Source organism: Microtus pennsylvanicus, chromosome 7 (assembly GCF_037038515.1).
Source record: "Microtus pennsylvanicus isolate mMicPen1 chromosome 7, mMicPen1.hap1, whole genome shotgun sequence".
Lineage (NCBI taxonomy): Eukaryota > Metazoa > Chordata > Mammalia > Rodentia > Cricetidae > Microtus > Microtus pennsylvanicus.
Window position 1 is genome coordinate 33,759,245 of NC_134585.1, and position 25,780 is coordinate 33,785,024.

General features: G+C 53.5%; 2 protein-coding genes across 6 annotated transcripts; both read left to right on the forward strand.

Annotated features, from left to right (window-relative positions):
- The first annotated feature begins 1,944 nt into the window (after positions 1–1,944).
- On the forward strand, positions 1,945–12,694 carry Sema4c (semaphorin 4C). Of its 5 annotated transcripts, none has more exons than XM_075980441.1 (15): positions 1,945–2,708; positions 5,095–5,243; positions 6,788–6,936; positions 7,195–7,257; positions 7,377–7,475; positions 7,622–7,718; positions 7,846–7,962; positions 8,055–8,206; positions 8,291–8,466; positions 8,792–8,936; positions 9,033–9,255; positions 9,347–9,459; positions 10,496–10,656; positions 10,749–10,819; positions 10,954–12,694. In XM_075980441.1, exons 2-15 carry the CDS (start codon positions 5,135–5,137, stop codon positions 11,781–11,783), a joined length of 2,505 nt encoding a protein of 834 aa, XP_075836556.1. In that variant the 5' UTR covers positions 1,945–2,708; positions 5,095–5,134; the 3' UTR covers positions 11,784–12,694. The 5 variants fall into 5 exon arrangements, with proteins under 5 accessions (XP_075836556.1, XP_075836557.1, XP_075836555.1 ...); XM_075980442.1 differs by having other exon boundaries at positions 2,276–2,708; positions 5,098–5,243; XM_075980440.1 differs by lacking the exon at positions 1,945–2,708 and adding an exon at positions 2,939–3,164 and having other exon boundaries at positions 5,098–5,243.
- A 1,415-nt stretch (positions 12,695–14,109) lies between these two features.
- On the forward strand, positions 14,110–25,780 carry Ankrd39 (ankyrin repeat domain 39). The gene is made up of 4 exons (XM_075980450.1): positions 14,110–14,247; positions 17,237–17,340; positions 18,912–19,115; positions 24,467–25,780. The coding sequence occupies exons 1-4, from the start codon at positions 14,148–14,150 to the stop codon at positions 24,599–24,601; spliced, it is 543 nt and encodes a 180-aa protein (XP_075836565.1). The 5' UTR covers positions 14,110–14,147; the 3' UTR covers positions 24,602–25,780.

Sequence of the window (25,780 nt, forward strand, 5' to 3'; positions counted from 1 at the left end):
CCAAGAATTCTGGAATGAAGCTGTTTCACCATTTGCCCTCCAGGTTTTTGACCCTAAGCCCCTGGGAAAAGGCAGGGGATATCCTGGTAGAAGCCACTGGAAAAGCAGTATCCTGGGCTGTGATGACGGATGTTTTCCTGCTTCCTTTTGGTGATGCTGGAAGGGAGGGGCTGGGAAGGGAAAGGCTTCCCAGGTGGACAGCTTTGATAACTCTCCCTTTGGAGGAAGTAGACCAAGGAAGTCCTTTTCCTATGTCCCAGTTCCCTGGGTCACAGAGAGCTCCTCGAAAGATGGCCCACCCTAGTCTTCTCATTCTCCCACCTGTGGGGAGACTTCCGGCTACCTTGGAAATGGTCCAGGTTCAAGGAGGCCTTGACTAGAGACCCCCAGTGCACACTCTGGGCCTTCCTCTTGCCACTTAGCTTGGGAGGGGTGGTTGGTAAGAAGCGGAGTACTGTGTTTCATGACCAATATTGGGCTCTACAAAGGTCAGCTTGAACTCAGTGGGTCCGGGAGGGTGGGCGTTTAACTTGTCTTGTTTCCTTTAGTTGACCACAAGCATTTAAGCTATAGCAAAAGGGGTGTGGGGCACAGAGCGGGGTCTGCTCTGTCAGGCTGGAATAAGGATCAGAGTGTGATGCCTTCCATAGGCTATGCTGGGCAGGCCTAGGGAGATTACACAGCTATGTAGCCTTATCTTTTTTTTTCTTTTTCTTTCTTCTTTTATTTTTTTTTTTTAGTGTTACTATTTTTTTTCTTGATGTAAGATCCAGAATCCTTATTTTTCTGCCAGCTGTCCTTTTATTAAAAAGCATGAATCACGAGCAAGAGTCATGTAGGAAACTTCATCTTCTGCCCACCCACCTGTGGAGAAGACCCAAGGCGGTAAACCGAGCATGGCAGGGAATGCACAGAGGTGGGGGGTGAGGTGGGGGTGGAGCCCTATCGGTGAGGAGCCTGGCAGGGAGGGGCTTTCTGGCCGTTACTGGAGCAGTCTTCTTTCCACCTCCATCCCTGGCTTAGAAGACCCTGATGCCTGCCATGAAGGTGCAGAATGCTGTCCCTGCCAGTGAAACCCAAACCTTTTGAAACTTTCCACTGGGGCCACCATGGAGGTAGAGCCAAGGAGCTCAGGTCACTGCCTAGCAGCGCTCCTTCCTGGTGGGCAAGACTTGGAGGAGAGAGAGAAAAGCAACAGGAAGTGGAGCATTAGCGGTGTGCATGGTGACTGCTAGAAAGAGGAATGGGAATCACGGAACTCAACTTCCTTTTTTTTTTTTTTTGAGACAGTCTCACTAGGGAGCCCAGGGTGGACATGGACATGAACTCATGGGCTCACAACTTTCCTACCTCCACCTTCCAAGGCAGCTGGGACCACAGGCTCCCGCCATCACTCCAAGGCCCCATTCACAATTTTTACCTTGCTGTTTATGTGAATTTGAGTCAGTTTTAGATCTTGCTTAATCTTTCTGATAAGATGAGAGAAACAGTCACTGGCCTGGAAGTCCTGCGTCAGCCTCCTAGGGCTGAGGATACCCAGTCTGTAAAGGTCCTGAGCATGGCCTGAGGAAATTTGAGAGCAGGTTCTAAAGCCAGGGACACAGAACAACAGCACAGAAGCCTGGAAGTCTGTGTAGCAGCTTACCCTTATTTAAATGGAAACTGAGGCTGACCAAGAGGAGGAAGGGCCTGAATGGCTCATCTCTGGCCAGCTCCAACAGGGCACATTCCCTGCCCACCCCTGATAGTAGCTGGCCTGCCTCCTATCTCCAGCATCTCCAAGGCCCCAGCTTTGTTTCCTACTGGAAAGAAGCTGGGAAATGTGGCTCTGGCCAGTGAGGGAGAAGGGGCCATTCTGTGTCCTAGCAAAGACTCAATTGTTACTGAAACCCCACTGGGCTGCCTTTCTCCATTATCCCCACTGTCCTTCTGGTCTCCACTTTCAGATGCCAAGTTTTAACCCAGAATAAAGGCTGCTGTCGAACTGATTTACACTCCAGATCTGCTGATGGGGTCTAAAGTGTTGCTTCTCTCTAGGACTGCCCCAGGGGCTTAAAGTTACCACAGAAGTCTCCTGGCCTCGACTTTCCTTCATTCCCGATGTCCTTTAACTCTGGCTAGGGGTGGTCTCCGGGTACCGGTGAAGCAGCTTCTCCAAGGTTCTGTCCAGCTGCCTAGCGCGAGGGCCAGCTGGCTGGAAAGAGGACTTGCCCATCCAGCAGGGCCCAGGAGGCCAAAGCTACAAGTTATCTAGGAGCGGCTGTGGGCGGAGGCTGGCAGTTCTGAAGGTGGTAGTGGTTCCCAGCGCGGCTCCCTTCAGCCCCTTTCATCTGAACAGAAGGGCTCATGCCACTTGTTAATCAACCTTTCAAGTGGTACCAGGGATCATTTCCTGGTGGTAGGCTCTGCTGGAGCCTGGAAACAAGGAGCAGCCTGGAGACTTGGGGGTCTTCTCTGCCTGTGAGCCGCTCCTACCAGCCTAAGGGTTAGGGCCAGAAAGAAGAACGATTTCGGAGTCAAAAGACTGACCACTGTGGTTAGCCCTTTGGAGAACCTTCAGTTTCTTCCGTTGCTCCCCTCCCTTCGGATACGCATCCCAAAATGGCTTGCCAGCTTTCGTTCCTGTAACTGGAGCGTGGGGGGAACCCCTCAGTCCTTCCTGAGCCCAGCCCGCCGCAAGGCTTGAAGGCACACTTCTGGAAGACCAGGTGAGTGTGGTTCCCGGTGGCAATGCCTGAAGTCCCTCCCCGCACCCTTCCCTCCGGGCGCCATGGCGTAGACCTTGACTCCGGGGAGGCCAGAGTCGCAAGGGTCCCCAAGCCTCAGCGACGGGCAAGCAAGGGCTGCGGGTCTCAGCCCCCTCCTGGGCGGGCCTTCGCGTCCCGCCCCCGGCCACCACTCGACACCCTCCTTGCCTGACGTCAGGGGGTTGGGGGCGGAGAGCAGAGGCAGCAGCGGAGAAAGAATCGGCGCCCGGCGCGGTAGAGCACGGACCCCGAGCTCAGGGGCGCCGAGAGCGGTGCTGGGACCGAGGGGCGGTGGCGCGGGACAGCCTAAGCGTGCTGGCTGGCGCACGCGGGCTGGAACGGCGCGGGGATAGGGGAGGACCGTGGCCGGAGCCGAAAGCGAGGGCGGCGCCCAGGGATTCGAGCTGCACGGAAGAGGTGAGTGAGGCCAGAGCTCTGGGGCTCCAGAGCTGCTGCTTTGTCCCCACGGCTCGGGTAGGGACCGGCGCGCACGCGAGGGGACAGCGTCTGGGGTGCAGGGTGGGGCGGCAGCGCAGACAGCTGTCCGATCCGGGTCCCTACCGAGTCCTCCGCGGGCTGCCCAGCGGACGATCAGCAGTAAGGCAAGCTGTGTCTGCAGCTCCAGTGGCCGGATCGGCGGGCGCCTTAGGGTGCGGAGCTAGGGGCAGTGGGAGACCCTCGGGCTGTCCGGCGCGCGGTCCGGATTTTTGCCAGATTCGCTAGCTGCTCCGGTTCCCCCACCTCGACGGAAAGTTTGGGGCGGGCTTGGACCGTGGCCGATGTTGTGGGATCGGATTTCCCTAGCGCGGCCCCCCGCCCTCCTGTTCTGCTAGGGAGGCGGGCTGGCATTGAGAACCAGCCCCCTCATCCGAGCTTAGCCGCACTGTCCCGCTTTGGAGCGCTGCGATCCACGATCTGCTGCTCCGTGTGTGCAAGTGCGGCGCAAATCCTGGTTCTGCACCCCTCCATCCCCCTGGCTGTCCTCGTCCCTTGCCTTGGAAAGAGCTGGGGGTTGGGTCTTGGTACGCGGGCGGATTCTCGAAGCACGCCACCGGGTTCTGACCCCAGCGTAGGGTAATTGGTGGAGGGGAAGCTGAGGGTGTGTCAGGGGGACTGCCCGGGGGGAAGGCAGCCCCAGTCCCCCACCCCCACCCCGCCTTCCCGCGCAGGGGTTCTGGGCCGATAGGGGGCGTCCTCAAGCCTGGTTTTGCCACGCTCCCAGCGCCACTGCTTTGTTTGCATTCAAATCCCCGGAGCTGGGGGAGGGGAGAGCCCACAGTAGGGAGACCTGGACAGGGTCTTGGCTTGGAACCTTTGTTTTGGAGTGAAATTCCCAGATTCTGCATCTTTGTTCCCGGCCCGGAGCGTCTGGATTAGTGAAAATCAGTCACGTTGGCCTAGTGCCTAGGCCATGGTCCCCGGGGTGCAATCCCCGAGTTAAGAACGTTCGTCAGAGCCGAGGAGCGGGGAGTGGCGAGGGGGGACACACAGCCTTCGAGGGCTATTCGTGGGCATCCCCAGTGCTCCAGGAGAAACCCCCTTTGGCCTCCCAAACCCATTTCACTTCCTTCCACGATTCCGCTCCCGTCGCGGTGAGAAGATCCCCATACGCCCTGAGCCGACTCGTTGCCCCGCCGCCTCTCTGATGGAGGGTCACTGTCTCGTAGAAGGCTGTTGGAAGAACAGGACTGGCCCTGGTCATTTCCACGCCCATCCCACCCACTTCCTGCCTCCCTCTTGGGCAACAAAGGGGCCTCGGGAAGCTGGGCCCTTTTGGTTCCCGGCCCCACTCCTACTCTAGCCCTGCTGATGTGGAACCGGGTTTGGGCTCTGCCCGGCTATTGTCTGCGCTGGGGGAGGGGACAGGCTGGGGCCGGGAACTCTGCACACTGGCGGCTGCACCAAGTCCCCCACTGGGGGTCTTTGCCCAACCGCCTGCTTGCCTCTGCCGAATAAGGGGTATACCTCCCCGAATTAGGTCTTGGGCCTGGCCAGAGTCCAGGTAGCAGGTCCTGTTTCTTAAGATTGTTCTAAAACCTTTTTATTTTATCTGCACAACTCCCTGTTGAGAGGGAGTAGGGATGGCCTGGAGGCCATAGAAGGCTTTTTGATGACTGCCCACGCCTAGTGCCTGCTGACTCAGCTCCTCCCTGCTCCTCTGGAAGAGACCCCCAGGGTCCCTGGGGGCAGAGGCCAGTTGCTGAAACTAGGTCTGCTCCAAAAAAGGGAGCAGGGGGAGCTCCAGGAGCTCCAGGGGAGTTGTGTTCAAATGTGCGCCCTGTGCGGCGTGCCTCTTGGTGTTGGCCCCCTTCCGGTCTGTGATGCTGACCAGTTTCTTTTCCTTCAGCAGGGCTGCTGGACTGAAGTTTAGAGCCCGGGTGTTTGCCATGGCCCCGCACTGGGCTGTCTGGCTGCTGGCAGCAGGGCTGTGGGGCCTGGGCATTGGGGCTGAGGTGTGGTGGAACCTTGTGCCCCGGAAGACAGTATCTTCTGGGGGTGAGTGCTTGAAGCATGGGAGGCAGGGCCAGAGGGAGGCAGGAATGGACTGCTGGGGGAAGAAGGGGATGCTTGCTTGAAGGAAGGAGCAGCTGCTGAGAAAATTATCCCCCCAAGCATGCATACTTTATACTGATAGGTGTGATTGTGGCTTTCTAAGAAATGCGAGTGGCCCCAGGGACCCAGAACTGGTAGTGCAGGTCAGAACCTGGGATTTGCCCCCATCTGACGCTGGGATAACTCTTTGGGATCTCTTACCACCATCTCCACCCTCAACCCCAACCCAGACTTGGCTGTCCCGGTGTGCAAGGGAGGTAGTTTCGGGGTCACCCTCCCTGTTCCTCACTTGAATTGTCACTAGTGCTTGGAAGCCTAGAGAGAGAAACCTGAACCCCAAGTTCTAGGGCAAGTGTAAGCCTAACCCCATTTCCAGTCCTCCTAGCTGACTGTCCCCAGAAGCCCCTTAATTCATCTAATGGTCCTCCCCTGCGGGGCCCCAACACTGGAGCCGCCTGGTGGTTCTAGGTGGGTGTATATAAGTGCTTGTGCTTGCTGGGGGAGGAGGCAGAGCCGAGCAGACAGCGCTCCTTTGCACACACACCTGTATGGAGAGGTGATGTCAGGTGTTTGTATCATCCATGGGCTCTTGGGACATGGGATGAGCTCACCTCCCACAGGCTGCACTCAACTGCTAATGAAGCCCCTCCCGTGCCGACCCAGCTCTGGCTGGTCATTGCCTCCAAAGACTGGGGCTGGCTTAAGTGCCGGGCCCTGTGGGCAGGGGGGCAGAGCTGTGGTCCTCTGACAGATGTGTGATCATGCGCTACATGTGCCGGACGGCAGCACAGCTTCTCAGGCTTCAACACCAACTCAGATCTCTGAGTCTCTGGTCCCCTTGCCCTCCCAGTCCTAACTTCTTTCCCCTTCCCCACATGCCACCTTGCCAGCCCCATACCCATCTGTGCTTGCATCTCCGGAAGCCTGGATGGGCGCCTGCTGGCGTAAATGGCTTCTTAGACAAGGAATGCTCACAACTGTTCTGTGCCTTCTGCCCCCCTGACTCTGCCGCCAGGGTCTGCTGGACCCTGATGTGGTCAGCAAGTAGCAGAGCAAAGGAGGAAATGGGAGCTGAGGAGGCCAGGGTGGGGGAAGCGCCCGACTCTGTGCCTGAGGTACCGCTGACCCTGAGTGAGAGCCCTCACATCAGTCAGATGGCTTCCTCTGGCCGGAAGCTTTGGCTGAGATATCCTTCCTTCCCCTATACCAGCCCAGATTGCCTCCTCCCAGACGGTGAAGAGGGGCTTCAGAAGCCCAGGGAGGGTGGAGCTATCGAGTCCAAGTCTATTCAGAAAAAGTTCTTTATGGCCAGTAGGGGTTTGGCTGTCGTCTGTGTGTGTGGTGCTAGCTTTTGCGGAGAGCAGTGATGATGAGGCCCAGGGGACCTTTGGACAAAGGAAGATGGATGTAGGGGACTCCTGGAACCCCGGGGAGGCTGCCATTCACCCCTTGTTCATTCCTACCTTGTTTTGTCCCTGTTTCTACAGAGTTGGCCACAGTAGTGAGGCGGTTCTCCCAGACGGGCATCCAGGACTTCCTGACCTTGACCCTGAGGGAGCACTCTGGGCTTTTATATGTGGGGGCTCGAGAGGCGCTGTTTGCCTTCAGCGTAGAGGCTCTGGAGCTGCAAGGCGTGGTGAGAGGTGGGGCAGCGGGAGGCACACAGGACTGGGGGGTGTGTGGCCTGGGAAGACTGTCCCACAGCCCGGAGGTCTCTCTTGGTATCAGGATTAGCACTTGCTCTCCCCTTCTGGGTTCCTCCAGGTGGGATAGGTTTGGGGCTTGTGTCAGAATGGGGACCAGATGGCCCCACGGCGTAGCTCAAGCTGTGTTTGTAGCACACACACTTCACATGTGCCTGAGACATCTCTGATGTGTCCTTTCCGGTCCTCAGATCTCCTGGGAGGCCCCGGCTGAGAAGAAGATTGAGTGTACCCAGAAAGGGAAGAGCAACCAGGTGGGCTCTCAGGGCACTTCCCCTGCCAGGCCTTTGTGGAATCTCTCCTTTCTGGACCCTAGTGATCCTGTATCCCCACCTCTTCATTCTCACTAACTTGTATACCTTTCTCTCTGAAGACCGAGTGCTTCAACTTCATCCGCTTCCTTCAGCCATACAATGCCTCCCACCTATACGTCTGTGGTACCTATGCCTTCCAGCCCAAGTGCACCTACATCGTGAGTGTTACCCCCCCTTTGGGTGTGCCCCTTACCCACCTGTCCCTGACCTCTGTGACTTCCTTGTTTGTACTCCCAGACCGTGATTTTTCGGGCCGTGCAGGCCCCTGTATTAATGCCTGTCTTCCGTATCTTCCTGCTCCTAGGACATGCTCACTTTCACCTTGGAGCGTGGAGAATTTGAAGACGGGAAGGGGAAATGTCCCTATGACCCAGCTAAGGGCCACACTGGACTCCTTGTGGGTGAGTGGCTGCCTCCAGTAGGGACAGGGCGAATCTTCGGGGACTTGGTCGGCTTGTCTCCAGAGTACATCTGTCTGAACCTTACTTTTCTAGCTTGGTTGACCCGCCGTTTGTCTCCTATCCGTAGATGGTGAGCTATTCTCAGCCACGCTCAACAACTTCCTGGGTACCGAGCCTGTTATCCTGCGGAACATGGGGCCCCACCACTCCATCAAGACCGAGTACCTGGCGTTTTGGCTAAATGGTGTGTTATGGAGTGGGACCGGGGAAGCCAAGAGGGGAAGGGCCTTGAAAGGCCCTGGCACCCTGCCACTGACCCTCCTTGCTTTGCCCCAGAACCCCACTTCGTAGGCTCTGCCTATGTCCCTGAGAGTGTGGGGAGCTTCACGGGGGACGATGACAAGGTCTACTTCTTCTTCAGCGAGCGGGCAGTGGAGTACGATTGCTACGCCGAGCAGGTGGTGGCTCGCGTGGCTCGCGTCTGTAAGGTACCAAGTTCTGCAGCGGTGGGCGGCGGGAGCCCCGAGGGCTGGGCAGGGGCTAAGCAGCCGCGTCTCCTTGCCATCCACCAGGGCGACATGGGGGGCGCCCGGACCCTGCAGAAGAAGTGGACAACGTTCCTGAAAGCACAGCTGGTGTGCTCGGCCCCGGAGTGGAAGGTGTACTTCAACCAGCTCCGGGCAGTGCACACCCTGCTGGGTACCTCTTGGCACAACACCACCTTCTTTGGGGTGTTTCAAGCGCGATGGTAAGTGGCTCTGGGGTGGTTGGGGCTCTGAGGAGCAGGTGGCGGTCAGGTCGGGGGTGGTATGTGGGCGTGAGTCTTGCACAGACCTCTGGAGGAGGTCCAGCGGGTCGGTCCTGGTAGCCAAGATCATTCTGGCCTGCTCTTTTTAAAGCTCTGTGGGGGGGCGGGGAGCAGAAACCGCCTCAGGTGAACCTCAGAGCCACCTTATGGCCATGACTACTCTATACTGAGCCCTGCCTTTATAGTGCTTCCTCTGATGCCAGGGTACGGTGTGGGCAAAGAAGTACCAGACCTGACTTTTGAGGTCCTTCCTTTGCTGTAACAGGGGCGATATGGACCTGTCAGCAGTCTGTGAGTACCAGCTGGAACAGATCCAACAGGTGTTCGAGGGCCCCTACAAAGAGTACAGCGAGCAGGCCCAGAAGTGGGCCCGCTATACTGACCCAGTACCCAGCCCTCGGCCTGGCTCGGTGAGTCTTCAGCATGGGGCTGTGCACCCAGTACCCTCTGCAGGACCCATTCCTTCACCCAGCTGACAGCTCTCCCCCCCGCCCCCTCCCGCACAGTGCATCAACAATTGGCACCGCCACAATGGCTACACCAGTTCTCTGGAGCTGCCAGACAACATCCTCAACTTCATCAAGAAGCACCCGCTGATGGAGGAGCAGGTGAGGCCTCGGTTGGGCCGCCCCCTGCTTGTGAAGAAGAACACGAACTTCACACACGTGGTGGCCGACAGGGTCACAGGACTCGATGGCGCCACCTATACAGTGCTGTTCATTGGTACAGGTAGGCACTTTTCCAGGTGTACCCAAGCCTGGGAGCCTGGGGACGCCCCGAGGGCCTCCTCATTTACACACTCTCCTCATCCCCTCTCCAGGAGACGGCTGGCTGCTGAAGGCTGTGAGCCTGGGGTCCTGGGTCCACATGATAGAGGAGCTGCAGGTGTTTGACCAGGAGCCGGTGGAGAGTCTGGTGCTGTCCCGAAGCAAGGTAGGATGGGCCACACGGGCTGCACTGCTCAGTGCCGCACCATCTAGTCCACACCCAGGCTTTTTGCCTTCCCTAGTTGGGCGCATGTGATTGGCCAGCTCAGAGCCCCTCACTTAGCTTTTGCGAGTTTCAGGATGTAAGAGCATTAACGGACTGTACTGGAACCTACCCTCCAAGGGTTCTTACATAAAGCCAGTTCCCATGGGACCCCCATTCCCAGAATCTAGCCTTGGCTAGTGCCCTCATATTCTCATGTGTTTTTAAGGCCCTTCCGTACTGTGGTTGACCAGACCTCCCAGGCTCTAAAGTGTGTTTGGTACCCATGTAACAGGGACATCAGTTTTCTTCCAGTCCCCAGTGGGTCTCTTAGCCAGGTCCTCAATCTTCTGGATCATTTCCTTGAAGCATTTGCTTTTTTTTTTCAAACCTTTATGCAAAACTGGCATATTCCCAGCACCCTCTGGACTTTGATTTGTTTGCCTTTTACCAGCTATTGTGACTCAAAGTTGCTCCCCTGATCACTGAATAATGAAATGGCAGCAAGGAAAGTGTGGGGCTGAGTAAATATACAGATTGGCAGTCACCATTCAGGCAGAGGGAAATGCCTTAGATGGGCCCGTTATTGTGCCGGCTTCTAGGGCTGGAGGAGAGCGTTTCCTGAGCTGTGTGTGTGCAGGTGTGTGTGTGAGCAAGCGTGCATGTGTGTGAGCAAGCGTGTGTGTGTGTGAGCAAGTGTGCGTGTGTGTGTGAGCAAGCGTGTGTGTGTGTGTGGGCAAGTGTGTGTGTGTGTGTGTGTGTGAGCGGGTGTGCGTATACCTTGGCCTCCCAGGTCTGCTGTTCTTGTCTAATAAGGTCATGTCAATACCGTGATTAGGATTGTGCTGGCTCAGCTCTCATCAAGCTTGTTCCTCCGGCCTGGATTTTTCTTCTGCCTTCTTCCTTTGGTCCCTAGCGCGTTCCTGCTCCCTGCACAGATCCAAGCTCTCTTTCTGCCTGTGCCTCTCAAAGGCTCACCCTTTGTCTGATTTTTTTGCAGAGGGTGCTTTTCGCTGGCTCCCGCTCTCAGCTGGTCCAGTTGCCCCTGAATGACTGCACAAAGTACCGTTTCTGTGCAGACTGTGTCCTTGCCCGGGATCCCTACTGTGCCTGGAATGTCAACACCAGCCGATGTGTGGCCACCACCGTTGGTCACCCAGGGTGAGTCGGGCATTCCGTGAGGAGTGCCAGGGCCAGGAAGGGAGGCCAAGGTGGTTAGCAGGACTGCCAATGTTCTCTCCCTTCCCTACCAGGTCCCTTCTGATCCAACACGTGACAAACTTGGACACCTCAAAGATGTGTAACCAGTATGGCATTAAGAAAGGTGAGCCGTTTTTCTCTGTTCCTTCATTTTGGGGATACCCCCCAACCGCAGCCAGAGTTGGCGTATCTCCTCCTGCTGTTGGCTCTGGGTTTCCTGTGTTAACACCCAGTTCTCTCTCATTTTTACCTCTGCAGTCCGATCTGCGTCCAAGAACATCACCGTAGTGGCGGGGACAGACCTGGTTCTGCCCTGCCACCTCTTGTCAAATTTGGCCCATGCCCGCTGGACCTTCAGAGGCCGGGACCTGCCTGCCGAACAACCTGGCTCCTTCCTTTATGACACAGGACTCCAGGCGCTGGTAGTGATGGCTGCCCAGCCCCGCCATGCTGGGCCCTATCACTGCTATTCGGAGGAGCAGGGGACAAGACTGCCTGCAGAAAGCTACCTTGTTGCTGTCGTGGCTGGCCCGTCAGTGACCCTGGAGGCCCGGGCTCCCCTGGAAAACCTGGGGCTTGTATGGCTAGCTGTGGTGGCTCTGGGGGCTGTGTGCCTGGTGTTGCTGCTGTTGGTTTTATCACTTCGTCGGCGACTTCGAGAAGAGCTAGAAAAAGGTGCCAAGGCAGCTGAGAGGACATTGGTGTACCCGCTAGAACTGCCCAAGGAACCAACCAGTCCCCCCTTCCGCCCTGGCCCCGAAACAGATGAGAAACTTTGGGATCCTGTTGGCTACTACTATTCAGACGGCTCTCTCAAGATTGTGCCTGGTCACGCCCGGTGCCAGCCCGGGGGTGGGCCCCCTTCGCCACCTCCTGGCATACCTGGCCAGCCCCTGCCTTCTCCAACTCGGCTTCACCTAGGGGGAGGTCGGAACTCAAACGCCAATGGCTATGTGCGCTTACAACTGGGAGGGGAGGACCGAGGAGGACTTGGGCATCCACTGCCTGAGCTCGCGGATGAGCTGCGGCGGAAACTTCAGCAGCGCCAGCCACTGCCTGACTCCAACCCAGAGGAGTCGTCAGTATGAGGGGAGCCCCCCCACCCACCTCATTGGCGGGGGTCTCGTGGGAGGTGCACCCTTACTTTTGCACAGGCACCAGCTACCTCAGGGACATGGCAGGGGCACTTGCTCTGCCTGGGACAGACACTGCCCAGCATTTGCCCAGCCATGAGGACCTGCTCAGCATGGGCACTGCCACTTGGTGTGGCTTACCAGGGCATCAGCCTCACAGGAGGCCACGCCCTCCTCTGTGAATTTCAGACATTGTGGGACCCCAGCAGCCAAAACTTTGCAAGGCAGAAGTTTCAAGATATGGGTGTTTGTGCATATATGTGTTGGTGCGTGTATGTATGGAGGGGTGTGTGTTGTGTGTGTATGTGTTGTGTGTGTGTGTGTGTGTGTGTGTGTGTGTGTGTGTCTAGGAGTGTCTCTGTTAAGTCTTCCCTTGGCCTGGGGTCCTCCTGGTGAGTCTTTGGAGCTATGAAGGGGAAGGGGGTCATACCACTTTGCCTCTCCTACCCCCACCTGTCCCGAGCTCGGGTCAGTGATGTACAGATGGGGATGGGTGGACAGGGTGCTGTACCCCTCTGGGGGGAGTGCAGGACTCAGGGGTGGGTCTAGTCCTGCTCCTAGGGCTGTGAATGTTTTCAGGGCGGGTGGGGGAGGGAGATGGAGCCTCCTGTTTCAGGGGGAAGGGTGGGCAGGGCCTCCCACTTGGCCTCTGGGTTCAGTGGTATTTTATACTTGCGCTCTTCCGACAGGGCTGGGAAAGGTTGGGGGGAGGGAAGGGAGAGTGGGCATGCTGTGGATACTGGCGTATCCTCTCCCAGCTCCAGGAAAAGGGCTCCTAACAGTGTAACTTATTGTGTCCCCACATATTTATTTGTTGTAAATATTTGAGTATTTTTATATTGACAAATAAAATGGAGAAAATGAAACTTAACTCTGGTGCTCAGATATTTTGACTAAAACCTATCTATTGAGCCAAAAGGGAACCATCCTTTGGGCTGGCCCATCATAGTCTGGAGGGGCCAGCTAAGACTCAAGTGTTTTCCCACACTGGTGCCTATGGGACTGGGAACCAGACCAGGGCTACATCCTCTTGGGAGCCAGACTTGGCCTGGTGCCACAGGGAAAAGTCAGCATTGGGGGAAGAGTAGGAGAAGGGGTTTGTCTTCCCAGAACTCCAGGGAGGGTGAGCAGGGGTGAGGGGTCTGAGGGAGGGGACCTCCTAAAAAACGTCTCAAGGTTGTGGAGGCAGCGTTTTTATGAAGATGGAGCCCAGGACAAGCTCAGTGGAAGGAGGACCTACCTGTAGCTTTCTGTTGTCCCATCTATGTAGGGAAAGGGAAAGATAGTCTACTGCCACCCAGAAAGTTCCAAGCCCTGATTCTAATGAGGTAGTATAAGCCCAGATGTTACTGGGAAAAATAACAGGCCCAGCCTGGATTCATTTTTGAGTGCCCTTGATGGGAGTTGCCCGGCAATCGAGTTTCAAAAAGGAAAATAGAAAAAAAAAGAAAAGAAGAAAAGAAATGACGTCTTAAGATTTTTTGTGCAGAATTCGATGCTATTGTTAACTGCAGTTTGGACACGACTGGTTTAGATAAATCTAACCCGTGCCTAGGGACAGAGACCACAGTAGTGAGCACCACCCCCTCCAGTGTCCCCCGCCGTCCTTACACTTGACTGCAGCTTGAGCAGACTGCTATCCTGGTTTCCCTGAGTGTGGGTCAGAAAGCTGGATCATGCTTGAGTGTGTCTCCCTTAGCTCAGACGTTAGCCCAGCCTATGTTGGCAGTCAGTGACCATGGAGGGGGCAGAGGGTTAAGCTCAAAGGTCCTTGCCCTCAGACCACCTGCTTCCCACAGGATTGTTAAGGAACGAGGTCAGGGTGTTAGTGACTTTCTGGCAGTCGCTGCATTGCCCATGGACGGCCCGTTGGTCAGTTGATGCCGGGAAGATGGGATGAGGACTGTGGGCGGCGTCCAGAGTCCTTGTGCCCTGGGGAGCCCGCGAGGCCTCGGTTCCGGCGAATGCGACGTAAACACTGCCTGGCGGGCTAAGCTGCTTGGTCCCACACCCTACAAGGCGCGGTTGCAAGAACCGTCCCGCCTCCTCCGGGCGCGCAACAGCAGAACCCCGCACCTCTGAGCCTCCTTGTGCTTAGTTAGCCTTGGGCGCCCTCTCGTGGTGGCAGAGCAGCAAGACCCAACCCATCCAGCCCTCCTCGCTACTGTCATTGGTTGCTAAGCTAAGGTTTAAGCGTCGGATTGGTCGGTCCGGGTGAGAGGGCGGAACTCGGAGGTCAACTACGGACTCCAAGTGGTCATCTTGGGACGGAGGGTGGGCACTTTGTAGGGGAGCCCGGCTGCAAACCTGGCAGCCGAGATGGCGGCGCCGCAACCGTGCGCGGACGGCTCCTGTTGTTCGCACCCTGGTGCGGTGCCCGGGGTACAGCAGACGCTGGAGGAGATGGATTTTGAGAGGGGTGAGAAGGGTGAGGCCGCGTGACTGGAGGCAGGCAGTTCCCAGTCCCAGCTCCCGGAACGTGAACCAAAGGAGGCCGCGAACCGAGTTTGGAGCTTCCGGGCCTGGTGCAGGAAGGCTGGCCGCAGAGCTTGGCAGGAAGCCCTTCGGCCGCATCGATTCTAGTGCGGACGGGTAAACTGAGGCACTGGTTTCCGAACTGGGTCTGGAGACCGTCCTAGCTAGGAGACAGTCTGCTCAGGGGACAGAAGAGCCAGGGACAGAATCTGCAGCTGGTTGTGTCCGCCTGGGAGGTCAGGGGGTTGCTCTCCATGATGTAGCTATTACAGTGATTTCAAAACAGGTGACTGCATTTTACGTGAGAAGCGCAAGGATGTAACTGTTTTGTCCCAGATTATACAGAGATTTTGCTGGCAGCAATGTTCTCCGTGCCAGCCACCACTGTGTTATGAACTGTTACCCCTGGCACAGGTAGCTTGTGCAGCTAGAGCAAGGTAGGGTAGATGCTATGACCCATGTGCAGTCACACCCGACCGTTGCCGTACTTCTTAACCTGCACCTTTTAGCTCAGCTACTGCCATCTTTGGGCTGGGGATATATATAACAGGGCTTCTCCCTTCCTCTCATGCCCTCGTCCAGTGTGTTCTCCTCCCCATTGGAAAAATAGCAAATGAGATTATTACATTTACTTTTTTTTTTAATTTAAAGATCATTTATATGCGTTTGTCAGAATTATGTGTGTGTACAACTTGTGCCTGATGCCCATGGAGGCCAGAAGAGGGCATCGGATTCCCTGGAGATGCACTTAGAGATGGTTGTGAGCTGGGTGCTGGGAACCGCCCCAGGTGCGCTGCAGAGCTGCCTGCTGCTCTCCCTCCAGCCCCACCCCCACTGCTTTAGTTCCTCAAACCGAGTTCTTTCTTGTGACCTACAAAGCTGTTTCTGTACCCTTTGCAGTGGTGCCCTTTGGGTGTTTAACCTTTGACTGATTAACATCATTCATTTTGCCTGCTAGCCAGCCTTCCTGAAAATTTCAGACTGAGAGCTCTCAGTTCTATGACACCTCTTCAGAGAAACCTTCCTTATGCCTTATCAAGTCCTTACCTAGGGATAGTTATGCCCCGTAAATATCTAGAGACATTTTTGTGAGCCACAGCTATTCTGACGTGCACAGGCCAGCTCCCCACAAGAGACGGTGACCTGGCTCAACACTTCAGCCCTGTCTCTGTTGAGAAAGAAACCGTGTCCTGGTTCAAAGCAGGGCCCTTCCCTTCCAGGCTATTCTGTTACAGTAGCACTTTGCTCTTCTTATAGCAGTTTGGACTGACTCAGAGGCTGAGGCAGGAGGGCTACAAGTTCAAAGCCAGACAGAACAGGGATACATAGTGATTCCAAAAACTAAAAGGGAAAAAAGAAATAGTTTGTGTATCACCTGCTGTTACTTTGTTTGCTTATTCTTTTCTTAATTTCCCACATGTGATGCAGGTGCTCACCTATTGTGTGAATGTTTTCTGTAAATCATGTTATTTTAGTTTTTAATTCATTTGATTTTTTAGTTTTTAGTTCAGTTATTGGGTATGTGTGTGTGTGTGTATTCTGTTTTGTTGGTCTGTCCATCTCCCCATTCCCACCTCTCTCACCCCTACCCCCCAGACAGGGTCTCACTATGTGGTGCTGACTGGCCTGAAACTCATTATGTAGACCAGGCTTGGCTTGAACTCAGATATTCACCTGCCTCTGCTTCCTTAGTGTTGGGATTGAAGGTGTGTGCCACCACTATCCAGCCCTAGCAACTACTCTTAACTGCCAAGCCATCTCTCTGATCACTGGTTTTAGTATATATATATTTAATGTGTGTGAATGTTTTGCCCATGTGTATGTATGCATCATGTATGGGCCTCATCAGAAGAGGGGATTGGATCCCCTGAAATGGGAGTTACAGATGTTTGTGAGCTAATCTTATGGGTGCTAGGAATCAAACCCAGACCTCTAGAAGAGCAACAAGTGCTGAGCACACACACACACACACATACACACACACACACCACACACACACCACACACACACCACACACACACACACACACATAAGGGTGAGGCAGAAAATGTCCACCATTTCTCCCTCTGGCTATTCATGGCCTGAAGTCTGTTCCTCTGCAGAGATTGATTGCTCTACTGATGTTAGCTAAACCTGCCTCCTTGTTCAGCTGTGTAGAATAACCCCGCCTCCTCGTTCAGCTGTGTAGAATAACCCTGCCTTTTTGTTGAACACAGTAACCTGGTTAACTGTTCAACTGCATATAATAAACACGATGAGCTTCTGGGTTGTGCAGTTCTCCACCAGCCCCCGTCCTAGCTTCTGTGTCTGCAGTGTCTGGGCTCCCTTGCCAGTAAGGTTAAATTCCTGGAGCCCTGCAAGGACATGACGCCGGTGACATCCAGCATATCTGTCCGTGATTGCTTTAGAAGTATGCTGGTACACGGTCTTTTCCAAGTTCCTTTACCTCTTCTATCCCCCATCATTTTATACTGCATTGTGACTGAATTCCAAGCCACTGATGAATTCTCTCCTCGCCTGGGTGTGTAGTATTGGTCAACCTATTCGTGGTTATCTTATTTCAGTAATTTTACTTATTTTTAAATTTAGGGTGTGTGGGGCATGTGGGTATGAGTACGGAGGTCAGAGGACACTGGCGTGAGTCAGTTCTCTCCTTCCACCATGTAGGTATAGGGGGTCGAACTCGCGTAGTCAGGCTTGATGAAGGTACTTGACCTGCTGAGCCGTCTCACCGTTCCCTGATCAGCTTCTTGTTTGTTTGTTTGTTTAACACAGGATTTCTCTGTGTAGCCCTAGCTGTCCTGGAACCAGCTCTGTAGACCAGACTGGCCTTGAACTCACAGAGACCCACCTGCCTCTGCCTCCCCTAGTACTTACACAAAGAAAAATGCCATCCTGCGACCCTGCTGAGTGCTTTGATTGGCTTTCTGCAGGAATCTGGTCGGCAGCCCTGAATGGAGACCTGGGCCGAGTGAAATATTTCATCCAGAAGGCCACAGACCCCAGCCAGCCTGACTCTGCCGGCTATACCGCGCTGGTGAGCTATGGGACAGGCTCTGACTCTGGGCTGCCTCTTCTCTTCCCCTTTACTCCCAGCAAAGCCCTGCAGTGTTTGTTCTGTTGGTTCTTGTTACCGGTGTGTGATGTGGGAGTGTCATATATCAATCTGTTGATTTCATTGGTTAAGCAATAAAGAAACTGCTTGGCCCTGATAGGTTAAAACATAGGTGGGAGGAGTAAACAGAACAGAATGCTGGGAGGAAGAGGAAGTGAGCTCAGAGATGCCATGCTCCCCTCTCCCTAGCTCTGCTCTCTGAGGCACATGCGATGAAGCCCCGACCCAGGATGGACATAGGCTAGAATCTTCCCAGTAAGCGCACCTAGCAGTGCTACACAGATGATTAGAAATGGGCTAAATTAATATGTGAGAATTAGCCTAGAAGAGGCTAGATAGAAATAGGCCAAGCAGTGTTTAAAAGAATACAGTGTCCGTGTAATTATTTCGGGGCATAAGCTAGCCAGGCAGCCGGGGTGCTGGGGACACAGCCCCGTCGCAGCTATTACAACAGGTGTGCGTATGTGTGAATGTGCAAGCCCATGGTGTGTGTGTGTGGTGCGTGTGTGCAAGCCTGCACTGCGTGTGAATGTGCAAGCCCGCAGTGTGTGGGTATGTGTGTGTGGTGCGTGTGTGTGGTGTGTGTGTGTGTGCGCGCGCGCGTGCGCGCAAGCCTGCACTGTGTGTGAATGTGCGAGCCCGCAGTGTGTGGGTATGTGTGTGTGGTGCGTGTGTGTGTGGTGCGTGTGTGTGTGGTGTGTGTGTGTGTGTGTGTGTGTGTGTGTGCGCGCGCGTGCGCGCGCGTGTGCAAGCATGCACGGCATGTGAATGTGCGAGCCCGCAGTGTGTGTGTGTGTGTGTGTGTGTGTGTGTGTGTGTGTGTGTGTGCGTGTGCGTGTGTGCGTGTGGTGTGCGCGCATGTGCAAGCCTGCGAGCGGGCACGAGCTTGTCACAGGGCATGTGTGGAGGTCAGAGGACAACTTTGGAGAGTTGTTCCATTCCTTGCACTGAGTTCTGGGGATAGAACTTAGGTCACCAGACTTGGTAGTAAGTACTTTTAGCCAATGAGTCATCTCACTGGCTCTTAGGTTTTTAGCTTTTGTAAGGGTTCACTCTGGCCCAGGCTGTCCTTGAAGTCATTCCTGCCCCCCCCCACCCCAGTACTGAGGTTACAGGCATGCTAGCTCACCTCACTTTAAAGTTTGTTGTTTTGTCTTTTGAAGTAGGCTCACATAACCCAGATTAGCCTCAGACTTGCTGTGTGTGGGATGACCCTGATCCTCCTGCTTCTTCCTGCTGGGATTACAGACCCTGGCTTGTGCCGCCATGATGCTAAGCACTCTCCCTCCTACGCTGTATCCTTAGCCACCCTCCCCTTTTTATTTTGGCAGCATCATGAGCAGCTGGGTATTTTAATTAGTGGAAGAGCACAGTGTCTCTGAGCTGGTTCCAGGTCTGCCCCTTGCTGGACAGCCAGTGCCTTTACCATCCCAGTGCCCCTGTCACCCGCCAGGACTTTGCTGCTGTCTGACTTCCGTTTCTGCCCCCTGCAGCACTATGCTAGTCGCAATGGGCACTATGCTGTTTGCCAATTTCTGCTGGAAAGTGGAGCAAAGTGTGACGCCCAGACCCACGGGGGTGCCACAGCCTTGCACCGGGCCAGCTACTGTGGGCACACGGAAATTGCACGACTGCTGCTTTCCCATGGGTCCAACCCTCGGCTGGTTGATGATGATGGCATGACCAGCCTACATAAGGTATGTCCCTGTCTCTTTCGTACCTTCTTTTCCTTAATTTTATTCATGTATTAGTTACTTTTCTCATTGCTTTCTTGTGACAAAATTCTTTCTTTCTTTCTTTTTTTTTTTTTTTTTTTGAGACAGGGTCTCTCTATGTAGTCCTGACTGTCCTAGAACTTACTATGTAGACCAGACTGGCCTTGAACAAACAGACATCCACAGGCCTCTGCCTTCCAGCTGCCGGGATTAAAGGCAGTGTGCCACCACACCCATGTCAAGGTAGGGGATGCAGTCTATCCTGGCAGCTATACAACAGCAGTAGGAGGCTAGGGGCGCGAGGCAGCTGGCCACGTGATGTCTATATTTGCGTGGGGGAGCAGGACAGGGAGGGCATGACGCAATCAGAGGACAACTTTCAGAAGTCAGTTCTCTCCTTCCACACAGGGGACCAAGGGATCAAACTGATACCGACAGGTTGGTGGCAAGTGACTTCCTTTACCTTCTGAGCCATCTTGCACCCACACTGCATCTACAGTCAAGGAAACAGAGGACAAGGGTTCACTCTGGCCCTGGCGGTCCTTGAAGTCATTCCTGTCTCTACCCCCGAGACCTGAGGCGTGCTACCTCACCTCACTTTAAAGTTGTTGTTTTGTCTTTTGAAATAGGCTCCCATAACCCAGATTAGCCTCAAACTTGCTGTGTGTGGGATGACCCTGATCCTCCCGCCTCTTCCTGCTGGGATTACAGCAGGTCTTGAAATGAATGCAGGCGCTCCAACCATGAGCTGGATGGAGCTTGTGCTCATGAGCTTAAAGGTCTCTGGAAATGCCCTCACACCTCCTAGGAGATTCTAAGTCCCACCCAGTTGACGACCAAGATCACAGTGCTCATTGCAGAAAATGGAAAAGCATAGCGAAGAGAAGCCACCTGGGGTCTCAGTGCTTGCCTGTCAGCACCTTAGGAAAGTAGTTTTCTAGCCGTTCTCCTGTGTCTGAGTTCATTCTCTCCCCAGTGGCGAATTGCAAAGGCGCTCCCTTGTAATCAGCTTTTTAAACCAGTACTGCTTGACCTCTCTACCACCCACTTTCTAGGCATAGGCAGGATGATTATTTTTGGGACTCAGTACTCTAGGCTCTTCCTCCAGGCCTCCACTTTTCCAGTCGCTCCCTCTCTTGCTTGCTCGATCACTCACTTGTTTTCTTTCTTTCTTTCTTTTTTCTTTCGTGCTGGGGATTGCTGGGCAAGTCCTTTACCACTGAACTATTTGTTCAACCCACGCATGCATCTTAAAGATGTGATTTATGTATATATTTATAGATAGAATCCTTCCTTGCCCCAGCTCTGATTTTCCACCAGTGCTGTGACTTTGAAAGAGTTCCCATCAAACCCTACCTTCCATGGATTCCGCCCCCCCCCCCAGGCTTGCTTTTCCCAGGTCCAAGGAGCTATCCCACAAAGCCAGCTGGGTTCAGCTCCTGATGGCCTCAGTTCTGTCCTCAGCTCTCAGGCTCTGTCTTTTCCATCCTCTTGTACTCACTGTCTCTGTGTGTCACAAACGGCTTTCCAAATGGAAGCCTCTCCACTCCCCGCCCTCCTCTCTTGAACCAGGTTCTCCCTTCCTACCTCTCTCCCTCCCTCTCCCCCCTCCCACCAGAGTTTTACTATGTGGCATTGGCTAACCTAGAACTATAGCAGATCAGGGTCTTCTCGAACTTAGTGGCAATCAGTCCTCCTGCCCTTGTCTTTTGAGAACTGATCCTAAGCCTGCCCCAACCCATCCAGCTTTTTCCCCTCCCAGTTGTCATAGGCCGTATTTCTACCTTTCTTTCTGGACTATAGTGTATATAGCAATTCTGTAGAACCTTCCTGGTTCCCAGACATTCTCAGCTGTTTGTGCCCTGCCCTTGGCTTCCGGGCTCCTGGCATGTTGGTTAGTTTTGTTACCTTGACATGAACGAGACTCACTTGGACAGAGTGGCTGCCAGCTGAGGAAATGCCTGCATAAGATCAAGGTGTGGGCAAGTCTGGAGTGCATTTTCTTGATGAAGGATTGAAGTGGTTGGGCTCACCTCACTAAGGGGCTCACCTCACCAGGGCCAGGCCATCCCTGGGCAGGTTGTCCTGGGTAGGATAAGAAAGCAGGCCAGGTGGGGCTGGAGAGATGGCTCAGAGGGTAAGAGCATTGCCTGCTCTTCCAAAGGTCCTGAGTTCAATTCCCAGCAACCACATGGTGGCTCACAACCATCTGTAATGAGGTCTGGTGCCCTCTTCCAGCCTGCAGGCATACATGGAAGGAATGCTGTATACATAATAAATAAATATTAAAAAAAAAAAATAAAGCAGGCCAGGGGCTGGAGAGATAACTCAGTAGCTAAGAACACTGGATGCTCTTACAGAGGACCCAGGTTCAATTCCAGTACCCACAGGGTGGCCCAGACCATCTGTGACTCTAGTTCCAATGACTCTGACTCTCTAGCTGCAAGCAAAACACACATAAAATAAAAAGTAAAGACATTTTAAAAAGCCATGCATGGAAGTGCATGCATTTAAATCAAGCACTTGGGAGGCAGAAGCAGGTGGGTCTCTGAGTTTGAGGCCAGCCTGGTCTATAGAGTGAGTTCCAGGATAGTCAGGGTTACACAAAAAAACCTTGCTTCAAAGAAGGAGGAGAAGGAGGGAGAGGGGGAGAGGAAGAAGGAGAAGAAGCAAGCAGGCTGAGCAAGCCGTGAGGAGCAAGTCAGTAGGCAGCATCCCTCCATAGCTTCTGCTTCAGTTTCTGCCTCCAGGTCCCTGCCCCAACTTCCCTTCATGATGAGCAACAACCAGCACCAGAATAAAGCCTTTCCTCCCAAGTCACATTTGGACACTCACAGACACGTGTACACAAAGAAATCATGTTTTAAATTCTGTGCATGTGGAGGGGGTATGTGTAGATGTGTGCAGATGCCTGCCAAAGTCAAAAAAGGGCAGCAGATTTCCTGGCTGCAGTTACAGGGTGTTGTGAGCTGGGGACTAAACTTAAATCCTCAGCAAGAACAGTATACACTCTTGGACTGGAGAGGTTCAGAGGTTAAGCCCACTGGCTGTTCTTTGAGGTCTGGCTCACCAGAGGCAGCAGCTGGAGCTGGCTTCTGTGGAGTGTGCAGCCTTTGGACACACCACAGGCGTGGAGTGAACAGTTGCATGTTGGGTTTTGTTAAATCCTTGACAGGTGTAGAAGCTCGAGTCTTTTTGTTCGTTTGTTTGTTTTTGTTTTTTGAGACAGGGTTTCTCTGTAGCTTTGGAGGCTCCCTGGAACTAGCTCTTGTAGACCAGGCTGGCCTCGAACTCACAGAGATCTGCCTGCCTCTGCCTCCCAAGTGCTGGGTTTAAAGGTGTGTGCCACCACCACCCGGCGTCTTTTGTTTCTTAAAAATACTTCCTAATAGCGGTGCATGCCTTTAATCCCAGCACTCAGGAGGCAGGCAGATCTCTGTGAGTTCGGGGCCAGCCTGGTCTACAGGGCAAGTTACAGGACAGCCCGGGCTGTTACAAAGAGAAACCCTGTCTTTAGACAAAAAAACTTAATTTACTAATTTGTGGAGACTAAAGGGGTGGCTTAGTGGTTAAGAATGTGTACTACTATTCTTTTTTTTTTTTTTTAAATCCTAGCACTCAGGATGCAGGGGCAGGTGGATCTCTGTGAGTTCGAGGCCAGCTGGTCTACAAGAGCTAGTTCCAGGAAGGACAGGCTCCAAAGTACAGAGAAACCCTGTCTCGAAAAACTAAAAAAAAAAAAAAAAAAAAAAAAGGTTTATTTATTTACGGTGTATAATGTATACAGTGTTCTGCCTGCAGGCCAGAAGAGGGCACTAGATCTCAATATAGATGGCTGTGAGCCACCAAGTGGTTGCTAGGAATTGGGCTTTACCTCTGAGCCTCTCCAGCCCAAGAGTGTATACTGTTCTTGCTGAGGATTTAAGTTCAGTCCCCAGCTCACAACACCCTGTAACTGCAGCCAGGAAATCTGCTGCCCTCTTTTGACTTTGGCAGGCTACTGCACACATCTACACATACCCCCCTCCACATGCACAGAATTTAAAACATGATTTCTTTGTGTACACGTATCTGTGAGTGCACGCACACATCTGCGTGCAGATGCACGTGCCTGTACAGGAACCAGAAGTCAGCACTGGGTGTTCTGCTCTGTCAGCCCCTGCCTTTTCCTCTGAGATAGGCGTCTCTTCCTGAACATGGGGCTCAAGTTTTCTCAGCCAGGCTGGAAGCCAACAAGCCCCAGAGAGCCTCTTGTCTGCACTCGCTTCAGTGCTGGGGTGATGGGCAACTGTGGGACAGCTGAATAAAGACCTGAATGATTACTGGGCAAAGGAGATATATATATATATATATTTCAGGCTAAGCTGGGGGGCAGGGGTGAGGTGAGTGGAAAAGCACCCCAGGAGGCCAAGGCGGGAGAATTGTGAGTTTGAGGCTAGCTTGAGCAACACAGTGAGACTCTCTCTCAAAAAGCTACTGTCAGCCGGGCGGTGGTGGTGCATGCCTTTAATCCCAGCACTCGGGAGGCAGAGGCAGGCGGATCTCTGTGAGTTAGAGACCAGCCTGGTCTACAAGAGCTAGTTCCAGGACAGGCTCCAAAGCCACAGAGAAACCCTGTCTCGAAAAAACAAAAAAAAAAACCAAAAAACAAATCAAAAAACTACTGTCTCAGAAAAAAGAAAGGAAGGAAGGAAGGAAGAAAGAAAAAGAAAGATTAGGCATGATGGCACATACCTTTAAATTCAGCATTCAGGAGGCACAGGCAGGCAGATAGCAGTAAATACATATAGCCTGATATACATAGTGAACTTCAGGTCAGCCAGGGCTACATGGTGAAACTATCTTTAAAAAAACAAGACATAAACAGGAGCAGCCTTGACTCAAATGATAAAAAGCGGGGCTGTAGCTCAGTGGTGGGTTGCTTGTCCGACATGCACAAAAGCCCAAACATGGCTGCTTCAGTAGCTGTAACTCCAACACTTGAAGGTGGAGGACTGCCAGAAGTTCAAGGCTAGTCCGGTCCACACAGAAAGTTCCAGAGCAGCTGAACTAGAACCAGAACTAATGAGTAGCTGCCCAGACTGCCCCAGGTGCTTCGCAAATCTGTGTATAAGGCATGGCGTTTTGGTGGGAACTTTAGTGTGCTTAGACTTCGGAGGCACCTGTTTCCTGGACACTTTCTTAAGCAGGTCCCCAAAAGGAAGGAAGTGCAGGGCCCAGCTCTGGATCATGTTTTGATTCAGGTGTCTCTCTCTCTCTCTCTCTCTCTCTCTCTCTCTCTCTCTCTCTCTCTCTCTCTCTCTCTCTCTCTCTCTCCCCCTCCCCCCCCACAGGCCGCAGAGAAGGGTCACGAGGACATCTGCTCCCTCCTGTTACAACACAGCCCAGCCCTGAAGGCTGTCCGGGATCGCAAAGCATGTGATCTGCTGCCCTGCAACAGTGGCCTGAGGGACCTGCTGGCCAGCTGAGGCTCCGCCTCCCGTCTCTGGCTGCCCTTGAAGGGTACACAGACAGCTCTCCACACCCTGCCTTGCTCAGCATCGTGCTGCCTGATGGGACCAGGGCCAGACTGCCCGGAAGAGCCCCTGTCTAGCTGGTGTGGGAGCAGCAGGAAGGCTTGGGAGGGCTGACGGCTGTGAGCCTGGACAGGTGATCATATAAGTTAGTCCTTGTAGAAACAGCTATCCATTTGGATGGAAATAAAGCTTATATCTTGACATCATTCTACAGACAAAGATAAATTTCCAGATAGAGTCCTAAATATAAAAATGCAAAACTTTGAAGTATTAGAAGAAAATACAGTGTCTAACAGCAACTGCTTTCTAGCCAAATGGTGCAGTTTTCTCTTTTTACCTGCCTGTTCCTCAGCCTCCCTGTCTGTGAGATGACAGTGACTGGAATAGGCCTACCTCAGGGTTCCTGGAGGTCTGAGGAGCTCTGTGCTCTCCAGTGAGGATGCGGGGCACTACAAGCAGCACAGGGAGTGCTCGCTGCTGGGCCTGGCCTGGCAGTGTGGGTCAGCCTGGGCAGCATAGACCCCGTCTCAGAAGATAAAAAGGGGCTGTCGCTCAGTGGTGGAGCGCTCGCCTGACGTGCAAAAGCCCTACCATTCAATCCCTAACACAATGTGGAGAAACGGTGGCCAGTCCCAAAGTCTGGCTGATACTGACTTTTATTCCAGAATTTCAGTTCTAGAAGTCCGGTTTTACAGAGTGTGGTTGTGCCAGGTGCCGTTGCACACACCTTTAGTCATGGCCCCCAAGGCAGGAAGATCCGTTGGAGCTCTAGCCAGCCAGAGCTACAGAAACCATGTCTCAAAAAAAACCCAGGTAATTATAATTGCTTTTTTGTTTGGTCTGCACAGCTTGCCAGTGAGACTGCACACCTGTCCCTGACGTTCCTCTTTGACATGGTTTTGTTCTTGCTGTGTAGTCTAGGCTAGCCTTCCTTCAACCTGGAGCCATTTTCTGGCCCCAACGTCTTGAGTGTTGGGATTATAGTTATGTGTATACCACATATATTGCCATGCTTCTATTCATTCCCAGGAACTTTGCGTATCGAGCCTTTGCTTTGGTTATATGCATATAGAGAAACGTGTATGAAATAGGCTTCATATATGGATATTAAAATTGTCTTTTGCACTGTCA